The sequence below is a fragment of the Neodiprion lecontei genome, chromosome 1 (genome assembly GCF_021901455.1).
Source record: "Neodiprion lecontei isolate iyNeoLeco1 chromosome 1, iyNeoLeco1.1, whole genome shotgun sequence".
Lineage (NCBI taxonomy): Eukaryota > Metazoa > Arthropoda > Insecta > Hymenoptera > Diprionidae > Neodiprion > Neodiprion lecontei.
In genome coordinates, this window is record NC_060260.1 from 25,766,703 (window position 1) to 25,779,528 (window position 12,826).

Consider the following 12,826-nt stretch of genomic DNA (forward strand, 5'->3'; position numbering starts at 1 on the left):
TTATTCTCGCTTTGCGGAACCCGAACAGATCCAACATCCCTCGGCACAGTAGCAACTTGCTCAAATATTTGGGTCACGCATTCGAACTAAGCTCTTTATTGCGGTAATCAGTCTTATATCTACACCGCAGGTGAAATTCATCGAACTTAAAAGTTTTTGTCCAATTATGAACAGTTTCATCGCACACATCCGTGTAACCGACGAAGATCTAATTTTGACATTATCAACGTTGAGATTTGCCAGCAACGTGAAGAAGTTGAAACCAAAGAAGATCCGGTACGATGTTATGCCAGAATCTGACATCGAGGTGGGGAAGTTGCGAGAGAACATTGCTCGCTTGAGAAAGGAGTTGGCCGTGAACAATATGCTCCTTCATCAGGAGCCATTGGGGAACGTGTCGACGGCGAGAGCAAAGCAAATCGAACAGGATGCCATTGACTTCCTAAATGGTGGCTTGGACGATTTGATGCTTTTGAGTTTGTCCCAGTCTCAAATATTGCTTAAGACGTTCAAGGAGTTGTTTGCAAAGTTGGTGATAGCAATGTCCAATTACCCTTTGAAAATTCTCATCATTTAATAGCAAAAAAATCACTACGTTTGCAGGCTTGAAGCAGACCACAAAGTAGCCTTGGAGCAAGCAGCGCGAGATGCTTACGATTTGGCTGCAAAAGATATAAAGGGTTCCACCTTGTCACTGACTAAACCGTCCAAGGTGATTGAAATGTTTCAACTATTCCAAATACGTGCCAGATAGCGTGAAACTAAAATAAGTTCGAGTCTACAAGATGTCTTTAAGACACAAGACGCCAATTTGACGTCGAAAACTGACAGGGGGGGTACATGTATCCGGGGTGACCGTTCTTGATAAAATTTGAACTGCAGGTGAAACTCGGATCTCGCTTCACCAGTTCAAATTTTATCAGCATCGGTCACCCCATATGCATGTGCTCCCCTTGTGAATCATAAGATGTAGGTCATTTAGACGTATTCTCGTACGATTTGTTATCTAGAAGATGGTCGCACATTAATTTATGTTGCTTGCATTAGATTATCAACTGCAAATGGGTCACGCCTGCTAATCCGTCTGGCTAATTACCACTGGTATTAAATAGATTGATGATCTGATTGTTAGATTGTAGTAACGAGTGGTACTGGGAAAATACGACGTAAGAAATCTACTGGGGAACGTTTATCGAAGGTGACATCGTCATCTTCAGTTGGCGAAGATGAAACTGTGATTGACAAAGTTGGCGAAATAGAGGATCAAGGTATACAACGTAGATTAGTCAGATTTGCCGGTAAAGCTACTACCGCAAAAGGTTTATCCAAAATTTGACTGTTTTCTCATTAAACAATTAATGGACCGTCTGAAACAAAAGTTGGGAAGATAGAAAAAATCGCTCAATAAACTTCCAGTAATGTTATTTGCGCGAATAACTTGAATCAAGGAACCTCCTTATTACGCAATAGACATGATTCTGAGAAAATTAGAATGATAAAAATAAAATACCGACGATTTGAGAAAACTTTTCAAAATTAGAACGTTCGAAACGACTGAACTATTATTCTGATTCTGGTATTATTTTTATCCGATTCGAGTTTACCATCATTTGCATGAATAATGTTGACGGCAGTTTTTTTAACGGCTTCTTCTCTTTTTCTAAATATTGATTCAGACGGATCAACTGTTTTATCATTAAGAAATAACAGCACAATTATTATATAACTTATTAGCAGTGATTTGGGACCATTGACCAGTGTTCAAGAAAACTAAATTTTAACATTTCTTTTGGCAAACTATTATATCTTAGACCACGGATGGCCAATCGGTCGATAGCGATGCGATACGCAATATAGGTAGTGTTACAAACGAACAAAGCATAATACCAAGTTTCGTATCATCGAAATTGATATTGACGACAAATGAACAAAAATTACTGTCGGATCGTCAGTTTTTAATTCTGCATACAGATTATACGTGAACAAGTTTTCGGGTTTTACCCGATTAATATCGAGTAAATCCCACAAAATTTGGAGTCAACAGAATTATAAATGATATGGTTCGATGAATACGTTTTGTGCGCTATAATAATTCTAATGTTCAGTCAATGCAAAAGATTTTTATAGCAACAAATTTCATGACCCGCTTCGACCATTGAACTATTGACTCAACAGAACATAAATTAGAACAAGCTTAATTAGTTTTGGTAGAACAATTTCATATTTTTAAAATCAAACGATTGAGGTGCGTTCAATAAAATTTTTTGTCATTTCAATCACACATTTTCTTTATACGAAATTCACATTATCACAAGAAACTCATTTTGAATAAATTGATGGTCAGGATGATCATTCAAATGCTTCATTCAATTCTATATTAAGTTGCCACAACTATTTCGTCCGGCGAAAATATTTCGTTGAATTGAGTAAGTATTATGTTCGCCGCATTTGACAATAGAGTTTAGTGAAATCAAACAAATATTACTTGACTTAAATCATCCTTTCCCTTCGTGACTGGTAAACATTTGAGATTGGTAGATCGCACTGAGTCTGGACAGTGAACAGTAGATCTCGGGCTTCATCAAGTTGGCTATCCCTGCCTTAGATGGATCATTTTCTAATCAATTTGACCGTTGAAACAGGAATAACGATCGGGCCAGGACGGGTAATCCCTGCGTTTGGGCCTGTGGTGAAACTGATGAAGATTCAGAGATATGGGGATCCATTTGATATGGAGATTATGCCTTGTTCCAGGCCAGTGATATCATCAGTAGTTTCAAAAGTAATTAGACGGTTGAGTTACTGTACTTAAAATATGATGAATTGGTGCTGTTATTTGTCCATTTAGTATACTTGATAAGTCCAAGCTATGTTTCTGAAGGACAGCGAGATATACGATCACATAAATTGCCATTTATCGAGTCAGCAGAAAACTTGAACTTGTCAAAAAGACGTTTAGAAGATGTCTTCCGACCCGTTTTTCACCTCGAAATAATATCCTTACATCCGAAAGATGTCAAGACATTTTCTAAACATCATCTTGGAGATATTCAGTACGTTTTGTGCTGTCTGAGTAATAACGTTAATGGAAACGGATACATCATCATGTGATACATCACATAGATATTGAAATATGACGGATGCCCTTGTCGCCGAAAATAGCGATTAAACGGTACCCGAACCAAACCACGACTGATATCACGTACTGGTTGGTACTCACAGTCAGAGTATACCTTTGATAAAAAGAAATCTTCCTGCCTAATAGACGCCGCAGAGAGATGAGGCATTCGAATGCTATCTCAAGGAAGATGACAGTGCAATGAAACTGAAGAATAAACTGAAGGAGAAGGAGGCGGCCAGAAAGGCTGGCCAAGAAGTACTGATGGACTTGGTTTTACAGCACAAGCGAATGAAAAATGAGATGGAAAGTGCGAAATTAGAGCTTCGTAAGCAGCAAAACATTCGGCACCTGACAGACAACGAAGTTTACGACGACGAAGGCAGAGTGCTTATTCCAGAGATAGAGCAACGTTTGTTCAATGTCGTGACAAATCTGGAAAAAAATTTGAGCAATATCAAATGTCAGGTTATGCAAGCCGAAGAGGAGTTACGGCAATTAGTCGAGGACGAACTTGATGCTAGTTTTGAGCTCGAGTGTGCGTTTCAAACCTTTTGTCAAAAGACTTATAACCAGGTAGTACCAAAATTAGAAGAAGATAAATCGAAAGACGAAGCTACTGCGCTGGAACCGATCGATGCTACCGAGCAAATGAGATTGCAGTTTGTCAACCTGCAGAAAATGATGCAGCGTATGATTGAAGTAATCTTTTCAAATTTGCATTGTTACAATTCCGTAGAACAGCGAATATTTTCGAATTCTGATTAACAAGTGATAATATTATCGGCTAAAGGAAGGTTAAGTTGATTAGAAATAGATTTACTTCATGAATGGAAGATTAGGAATTTGCCAATCAAAATGACACAGTAAGAATCAATTAATTCGCTTAAGTCAGAATCGTTGACTCAGTTTGTTTGCTCTACCATTAAATGCAAAAAATAGGAAACAGAATTAGGAGCTGAGCGTTTTAAATTTGATTACCGGTTACCGTACGAAAAAAAAAAACACCATATCTGAGAATAGAATTGAAATTCTTTTAGTGTACCGATTCAAATTCATGAATTTTTACAGAACAAGACTGCACCGAAGAAAGAATGGCATGGCTACATGAAAAACCAGAGAAAATGATGTTGAAAATGAAAATCACCGAAAAACAATACAAATTATTGGTACGCCAGCCCCCTAGACATCCCTAATTATAGACAAATCAGGGTACACATTTACTCCGAGCGGCCTCGAGTTTCGCGGCGATATCAGCCACGTGCTAACAAAAGAGCAGCGCAACTGCTCAGAGTGGACTTGTAACTTGATTTGCCTGTAATTAGGAGTCCCTATAGGGCACATCACGGAAATAACCCGGTACACAGTATCACAGCCGATTCAAAGAACATAAAACAATAACTAAATAAATTATGAATAATCGTAGCGAATAAAAACGATTTTCCGAAAGTTTGAAAAGGTTTCTCGTCGGTTTTAATTTTTTGTCGCCAAGCTACCTTACATACTTTTGAAAAACAAATTTATCAGTAAATATTATTAAGAACGTGACCGTAAATTTGAATTTTTCCGATCAATGAAAGTCAACTCATACAAGCTCCCGTATGATCAAATCAAGTAGATCTGATAGGGCGGTAGCCCAATTAGTGCGGAATGCACGAGTTATTGCATGTCGACTGCTGGTAAAGGATAGTAAAGGCTTAGATGCGACAGCAGTGCAACTATACGAAGATATCGGTATTCCTATCAGCAAATTCTACCGCATTTTTAGAGATTGCACAGTACACGAGCGCTATACATATAGTAACTGAGTTAGCAGCAGTAGACTGAAAATTATCACGACACATGGATGTGATGATTAGATGCAGCAGTTGCATCGAGTTCAAATACTCGTATTTCCACTTACTGATTGTGATTAATAAAAAAAATTTTAACAAAAAACATAGAACCGCTCAATCATGTATCCATAGTGTCTGTCCATGTCACAACTTGCCAACTTTAAGATATACCTATGTATAAAAGTTTCGCGCTGAAGTTAGTTAGGGACGCCATGGGTTGGCAGCGCTGCAGTCGCTGCCTTTTACGAGACTCGACAGTAAGCAGTGGGGCAGACGGTACTTTAAAGTGCCTGAAGTGTGGCCAGGTTTAGCAGTGCGTTTAGCTTTATGAAACACAGCTGCACGCGTATTCAAAGAGTCAGTGCGCGTCAAGGCTGGAATCCCATTGGATCTAAAACGCGGTTTCTCATTCAGTTAACGTAAAATGTCTAACGAATCGGACGATTATTGGAGCTTGACCGATGCTGAGCGGGAATACGCTGCCTTGAATTTAAATGAGCATGAGCACGATCGGGAAAAAAATATCTCGGAAATGAGGCAGTGGATATTAGAAAATAAAGACTTGCATACTCGCACTGGTGAGATAAATTATGACTGACTCGCATTAATGCCATTGTAAACAGATTACGTATGGAACATTTTTCGCATACGAAACACTTTTATACTTCGCCGTAACTTATTTAATTATGATTTTATCTGTAAATAATACATATTGCAGAGGTAAAGTTCAATTTTGACAAATTTTGATTAGTCCCTTATTCCGCCACAGATATTGTCTCAGTTGTGTGCCGACCACGCGAGAAAGGAGAAGCGAGAATTCTGCAGGAAACTGATTTGATAGTCAGTTGAAACTACTAAATACTCACTGAAACTATGACTTGTGCTCCATAGTACGTAGGTCACGCGTTTTTTTTTCTTCTTCCTATTTTGTCGTTACCGAGAACCCATTAATTTCTCACATTTAGATATTATACTTATATACAAGAAATGTTAAGTTTTCCGAAAACGTAGATCGCTACGACGAAAGACGACTTTGTGTACTTTGATGCTACTTTCACACGGTTCCCTCACGTTGAGCATCAAAATTGATATTTTACTCAGAACCCGGATGATTTTTTTGAAAATGAAAGTAGAAGAGAATGGCATGATTTCGATCATCCGTAAAATCCATGTCACTTTTCTGAAGAAACAAGAAGTTGAAAAAAAATTTGAAAAAATCAAACTCGTCCATTGTGATGTGTATAATACTATTTTTAGATAAAATTAGAATTAAATTGGCAGGAGTAAGATTAAAGTGTTCCGAAGATTCAGAAACAATGACCCATCATGTAAACATAGCCTGCACGTGATCAGTCTTGTTTCGGTGAATAAACCAGCGCGAATTTAGATTATTTAGAGAAACCGAAACGAAGTAATTGTTACGTGCATTGCGGCCACCTTTGGATTCACGTATTAGATATTTTTGCAGATGACTTTTACATTCTGCGTTTCCTGAGGGGCTGCAAATTCGACATGAAGAAGGCGAAAACGAAGTTTCGGAATTATCACGAGCTGAGAGCAACGGTTCCCGAATGGTTTGCCAACAGAGACCCGTTGCTGCCTGAGCTTCAAGAAATGTTCCAGATGGGGTAACATCTATTGAAGCGAAATAGAAAGTTCAAAATGAGATTTGTATTGAATTTTTCTACTAAATTTGACAGGGTATTTTTACCGTTGAGAAAATTCGATCACGAAGGAAGATTAGTCGTTATAATTCGAGCGTCGGTGCACGATCCCAGTAAGCACAAACAGTCAAACGTGTTCAAGGTACGCTTCGACCAAGATTTTAAACAGATTTCAAGATCTGTTATTCGAGTCTTGAAGCAATTAATGCTCGCCCGACTTGCCTAAGGCGGAATCAACAAGCTCCATTGAATCAACGTTTTTCAGGCTGGCAAGATGATTCTTGAACTCGCATCGAGATACAGCAAAGAGGTTTCGCTCTACGGTGTATTCGCGATATTTGACCTTGATGCAGTGACGCTAGGACACGCTCTGCAATTACCGCCAGCAGTGATCAAGCGAGCGGTTCATTCGTGGCAAAGTTGTTATCCGATGCGAACAAACTCCATGGAATTTATCAACGCTCCAGTTTACGTCAACTTCGTACTGAATGTATTCAGGAAATTTATGACCCCAAAAATGAAGTCTAGAGTTCACGTTCATACTCGCGGTTTGAAAAATCTGCATAAAAAAATATCACCGAACATATTACCGTTGGAATACGGCGGCACGGATGGCACTGTTAAAGAATTGACTGGTAAGCGGTCTTTTTTCTATCTCATGAATTACACAAGGGTTCAGAATAAATGTTTGGAACCTGATATGAAGCGGACTTCCATTATTACCTGTATGCCTGATAATTTGATAATTATACTCAATTATATATATCCGTTGAAGAATTATTTTTGTAATTACGATATTTTTGTGAAAGATTTGTACTGTATTAATTATATTGCATGGATCATGTGGTGACCGCGGAGTGTTTCAGTTACGATAAGAATTTACTGCTTTCCTGGTGCCACGGTATCAAACTTCATTTCACTCCCAACTGAAATCTCTGCACGCGTATATATTTATATATATGACTCCATGACATCACTTTCAAGATTCTACGTCGATGTCTCAAATTTGCTTTATAATTTTGTGTATGAAAGTACATGACAAAAAACGTAATGGCAATTTTTTTCAAAATCTTACGACCCAGCGTATCTGAAGTACGATATAAAAACTTGAAAAAAACCCCAACTTTCTAAAATCTGCAAATATTCAGAAAAATCTTATAAAATAAAACAAAATTATTTTTTATTATTGCATATTTGCCATAAGAATGAACATAAAAGCTCATTATAATAAGGGCCGAAAAATTTCTATACAGAGATATTATAATGAGCTTTTACGTTCATCCTTATATCAGAAATGCAATAATAATTAATTTTTTTTTTAATTCTTCCTATTTATCTTTTTAAGTTATAAAATCTCCATCTTTTAACAAGTGTAAAACTTTTGATATATTTTATAATATTTTTCTAAATTTTTTCAGATTTTATAAAGTGGGTCTTTTTCAAGTTTTTATATCGCGTTGCAGATACGCTGGGTAGAAAAATTCTGAAAAAATTACGATTACGTTTTTCGTCATGCACTTCCATGTAAAGAATTCTAAAGCCAATCTGAGAAATCGTCGTAGAATCTTGATAGTCACGCTATTGAATGGAAAATAATACAAACACGTGTATAACTTATGTACTTTTATACGCATAATGTTGTCTATCATTGGTCATATCAGGCGACGAAGGTATAATTTTTTTAACGCCAAGAATCAAAACAGAATACCAGCCATAATTATTTTATCTGAACTGACGATTGTATACATATTAAACTGTCCCCATTTCTTATCATTGTGTCATGTTTTATGCTCGAATAACATGCAGAGTAACGCAAATTTGTTTATTTGTCGTTCTATACAGTTTCGCGATGATAAATTATAAAGAAATTTGAAGCGTGGAAGAAATATTTCATACGGTCCATTAGCCTATTTTAATATATTTACTTGCTGGAAATAAGTTCGATTCGACCTCACGTCTTAATTTTTTTTATTTACATTTCTTTTTCTCTAAATATTGCTACATCCACACCATCTAATTCATGAGGTTGTGAAAATAATTCAGAAGGTGACCGACCGAGCCTGATCGAAACGTCGACATCTAAATAAATCATTTTAACCAATACCGACGAATCGTCATTCATCTAATTCCTGGTCACGAAACGCAATTGATAAAGTAGTACATTTTTGTTTGCACGGAAAATAGTAAAATTGGTTGTTACGTGTGACAAAGTAATGACCTGAATTGTCACATTGAGAAGAAAAAATTTATCACAATGTGTGCCTTATGACGCTATTAATATAAAAACATGTATCATTATACCGACGCGATGCTTCTGTTGACTGATAGAGGGACAAAGAGGCACTCAATTACTACAGATAAGCTTTGATACTCATACGCGTATACAGTAATGTGAATCTATTCAACGCGTGATTAATATACATTCATAGTGAAAAATCGATCGTACATTTATTTAATTTCGGTATTTTATTTTTTCAGAATACTGGAAGACCAGGGTCGAGAATGATCGCGAATGGTTTATCGAAGACGAGAAGTACAAAATGATTTCCACCGATAACAATTCAATCAAACCGTCCTAAGCATCGAATTATTTATTTATATTAATGCACACTTAGGTGTATCACTTACGGATATAGGTGAAATATTTTTTGATAAGCAATAAAATATAAACTCCACTAATTATTGTTCAATTGCCCATCACCTCATTTCCAGGTGAAATTTTCTATACACACTGCCGGCCAAAAGTTCGAGTACACGACTCGAAATTTCTCAAAAATAAAGATAATCAAACGTTCGAAGCAGCGTTTTTAAAAGGACAAATTTATCTTCATTTTGCTTTTTCAAAAAATTCTTTATAATTCTTTTTGGGCCTGGTGCGTAATTTTTGAGCATGGCCGTTTCGCGGCGTATGATTTTTTTTCGTCCCGGTATTGCATTTTCAGTTAAAAAATACGTGTTTAAAACAAAAGCTGTAATTCAACAACCAGGGGGTTTCAGAGAAAATATGTCCAGGGTAAAAAGTTGCATAGGTTCACACTGGAATAGCTTGAAGGTTTTCAGAGTTTAAAAAAAGTAATTTTCCTTACAATTTTGGGGTTGGGACTCTGATGAGTGGAGGGGCAATTTTTTCGGTTGGATTTTGAAGAATCATCGTCAGTTGAATTGTTTTGTCTCGAAAACTATCAGATTTAAGACAAAATGTTAAAAGAGAAAAACTTTAAGCTTTTGAACTTGCTTCTTGACGCAAAAACAAAAAAAATAAAAAAGCAGTCGGTCACGTCTCTAACCTCCTTTACATGAGTTTTTCGTTGTAAAAAAAAAAATTTTTGCCATAATTATATACGACATGACGGGATTACGTAAAGTAATAATCATGCCTCGTCTTTGAATATGAAGTTCTTTACATCCAGTCGATTTTACATGTTAAAACTTTTTGGAGCAGGCTAAATTTGAAAAATTTACACCACACAGTCAATGGAAATGTTGGTACGTTCTGTTCAAATTTAAAAAAAAAGGAAGAAAATATCGTCAGGTTCGTGTAGAGCAATTTTTTACCTTCATACACTCCATGCGAAGCTTAAAACTAGACGTAGAGTTTATTTTGTTTTCATCCGGAGTTTTTGTTTTCGATCCGTTTCGACAGTCTTGCGTGCGATCGGTACGTGCGAATATAATCAAAAAATAAACAATTTTTTACATTCGCGCATACGATATTTTGGTAGAAATTAATGTAGGGCAGAACGATGATGATATAAATATTTTTTTATCTTTATTTCGAGAGACCGATTTTTTTTTTGTGTTGCTCCCGCTAATTATACGTATGCGTACATTTCGTAACAAATATAAACTAATAATATTACATTTATTATATGTATATTCATAATGAATTACTTATTATACAATCGTATTGGGTTAAATCTCACGCATCGTATATCATGTAGGTCCTTTTAAACCCAATTATTATCTCTGATCACATTGCATCTTGGATCGTACTGCTCGTCTATCGAATATGTATTCATATTTTATTGTCCTTATTATTGCTCTATTTTTTAATACTCCGTTTGTCACGTCAGAATCGTAAGAATTCTTTTGCAGTTTCATAACAGATGAATCTGAAATAACTTCGTGTTCATTGGCTTATTATTTATATATGTAGATGTATTTGTAATTGAGCAGTCGGAAAAATACTCCGTTATGTTCGGGTAGACAATGTAGTCGGTTAAAATGTCTGCGTATTACAGAGATCAATCAATCGCACGATTATCTACGATAAATTTCGGTTCAATTCGCCTGTATCTCATGTATCGTCAAAAGTCAAAGTATCAAAATTGTTCAATTTCAACGCAACGGTATTCGAAGCGAGGCAAGCCACTCTCACGAGTCAATAATAAGTATAATATCATAATAATAAAATACGAATTATTGTCAGTTGAATGTGCTAACAATAATTATGAAATGCACGCCTGCAGAGAGTATTCTAATTATATGTTAAATAGAAGTACATGCTTAAGTCATGGGCAAGTATAATCATCTTATTAAGCTTATCTTCTAATTAAATTCTAAAAACTTATAAAATACTAATTACAATCTCTCCCGCGATATATTTTACTGAAAAGAGAACAAAAAAAAAAAACAAAAAAACAACGAAATAAAGTTTAGGGAAAATTATCGAACAGATCATCCAAGTTGAACACATGTAAAAAAATTTGGTTATTGTACAATGACATATTTACTCGATTGCACGTCTCTTTGATTGTAACATTCAATTATACACTCAAGTATAAAAAGAAAAATGGACAACAAATTTGTAGTAAAAGTAATAAGAATAACGGTGGCGCAGGAAAAAATAAAATAAAAAATTTGCTAGTTAAATTATTCGTATAATAATTCTTGTATACCTATATACAAATAAATGTACTGATTACGAACGAGCTACGCGATAAATACGTATCGTTTCAAAAATTTATTTTTATGCTACATGGGTTACGGAAAGAAGATTATAGAAAGAGTTAACAAGCTTACACAGTCCCATGAATAACTGTTGCTCCAATATCGCTTTATACATTTCTTTGATAAAACTGCAGTGTTAACAATAAATCGTATAAACCCGAGTCACCCGGTATATCCATAATTATATTGATCATTGATCGTCGTATTTATTATTAATCACGTATATGAATGTCGTTGTAATAGCAAAAGATAGGTACGAAAGAAGAATGTGGGTCATATGAAGCGAAAGCAGAAAAAAAAAAAAAAAAAAATTAATAATCAACAGTTGTCCAACTACAAAGCGCGGAAGTTTTTATAATTGAGCAACTTTGCGTATCCTTAACTTTAAGCTAAGAACGGCAAACAGTTTCGTCGTCGTCTTCGTCGTCGTATTTCAACTAACATACACAGGGGGTCTCATACAGGGTCTCGGGATTCAGCGAAACTCTCGAAGATTCCCTAATCTGTTATATCATCACAATTTCTGAGTCAGTTAAACACGAGACAAGAAAGTGCAAAGTACACTCACTTTGACCCTCAGCGTTTACGATACAGGTTTTTAAAAAAAGGGAAAGGAATTTCGAACTACATTGGAATTCAGAAAGCTGAATAAAAGGCAGAGAGAGAACGATTATCAAACTACCACGATTCCTTGATATTGTGGAAAAAATTAACTTATCACAAGCAAGCCAGATAATCGTTAAAAGTGGGCCCTAAATATTATTTGCGAGCTAATGATCCTGTTTGCTTATTAATACAATACGTATCCATGGTTCATTCAACGAGCTTTCGGGCATATCCATACCGCTGAAACGACGACAACGTAACGAGTCAAAAGACAGACAGATAGAGAGAGAGAGAGAGAGAGAGAGAGAATTTAAAGTGCATATAGTCTCTTTTCTTAATTCTTAAAATTTACTGTACACACACACACTCACAGACAGTAACAATTCCCAGGATTGATTCCACCTTTTAACGTTATCTTTATCCCCGTTTGAATTTTAGCACAAGCATGCTTATCGTGAGGAAAACAACGATCCAGATTATTGTTGAGATGAAACCGTTGTAAACGTCAGGCTCCGTGACACTCCATCCACGTGTTAGCATCGATCTAAGCGACGTGGTTGCCATCGTTAGTGGCAAGCCTTGCGAAATGTATCGCAGAACTGTTGGCATTCCTTCGATTGGCCAAATTACACCTGCGAAAAGACAAATCGATA

General features: G+C 36.1%; 3 protein-coding genes across 9 annotated transcripts in view; 2 read left to right on the forward strand and 1 right to left on the reverse strand.

The window, feature by feature from the left end:
* Window positions 1–2,637: 2,637 nt before the first annotated feature.
* Window positions 2,638–5,009, forward strand: LOC107224985. Of its 2 annotated transcripts, XM_046735830.1 has the most exons (3): window positions 2,638–2,782; window positions 3,266–3,820; window positions 4,190–5,009. In XM_046735830.1, exons 1-3 carry the CDS (start codon window positions 2,699–2,701, stop codon window positions 4,244–4,246), a joined length of 696 nt encoding a protein of 231 aa, XP_046591786.1. In that variant the 5' UTR covers window positions 2,638–2,698; the 3' UTR covers window positions 4,247–5,009. The 2 variants fall into 2 exon arrangements, with proteins under 2 accessions (XP_046591786.1, XP_046591778.1); XM_046735822.1 differs by having other exon boundaries at window positions 3,266–4,197.
* A 216-nt stretch (window positions 5,010–5,225) lies between these two features.
* Window positions 5,226–11,237, forward strand: LOC107224989 (retinol-binding protein pinta). 2 transcript variants are annotated; one of them, XM_046735796.1, is made up of 6 exons: window positions 5,392–5,531; window positions 5,723–5,843; window positions 6,422–6,581; window positions 6,654–6,759; window positions 6,883–7,252; window positions 9,096–11,237. In XM_046735796.1, the coding sequence occupies exons 3-6, from the start codon at window positions 6,466–6,468 to the stop codon at window positions 9,194–9,196; spliced, it is 693 nt and encodes a 230-aa protein (XP_046591752.1). In that variant the 5' UTR covers window positions 5,392–5,531; window positions 5,723–5,843; window positions 6,422–6,465; the 3' UTR covers window positions 9,197–11,237. The 2 variants fall into 2 exon arrangements, with proteins under 2 accessions (XP_015520760.1, XP_046591752.1); XM_015665274.2 differs by lacking the exon at window positions 5,723–5,843 and having other exon boundaries at window positions 5,226–5,531.
* LOC107224998 (ABC transporter G family member 23) overlaps window positions 10,370–12,826 on the reverse strand; it is a 51,303-nt gene continuing 48,846 nt past the window's right edge. For all 5 annotated transcript variants that reach the window (XM_015665288.2, XM_015665290.2, XM_046735679.1 and 2 more), the window contains one exon: window positions 10,370–12,805. In XM_015665288.2, the coding sequence (XP_015520774.2) occupies window positions 12,591–12,805 (215 nt within the window). In that variant the 3' untranslated portion in view covers window positions 10,370–12,590. The remainder of the gene's footprint in view (window positions 12,806–12,826) is intronic.

Excerpts from the sequence above, each read along its gene's own strand:
- LOC107224989 (XM_015665274.2), top strand. The coding sequence starts at position 5,378 with ATGTCTAACGAATCGGACGATTATTGGAGCTTGACCGATGCTGAGCGG. Across the intron at positions 5,532-6,421 it reads AGACTTGCATACTCGCACTG|ATGACTTTTACATTCTGCGT; the intron begins GTGAGATAAATT and ends ATATTTTTGCAG. Across the intron at positions 7,253-9,095 it reads CACTGTTAAAGAATTGACTG|AATACTGGAAGACCAGGGTC; the intron begins GTAAGCGGTCTT and ends TTATTTTTTCAG.
- LOC107224985 (XM_046735822.1), top strand. The coding sequence starts at position 2,699 with ATGAAGATTCAGAGATATGGGGATCCATTTGATATGGAGATTATGCCT. Across the intron at positions 2,783-3,265 it reads TATCATCAGTAGTTTCAAAA|ACGCCGCAGAGAGATGAGGC; the intron begins GTAATTAGACGG and ends CCTGCCTAATAG.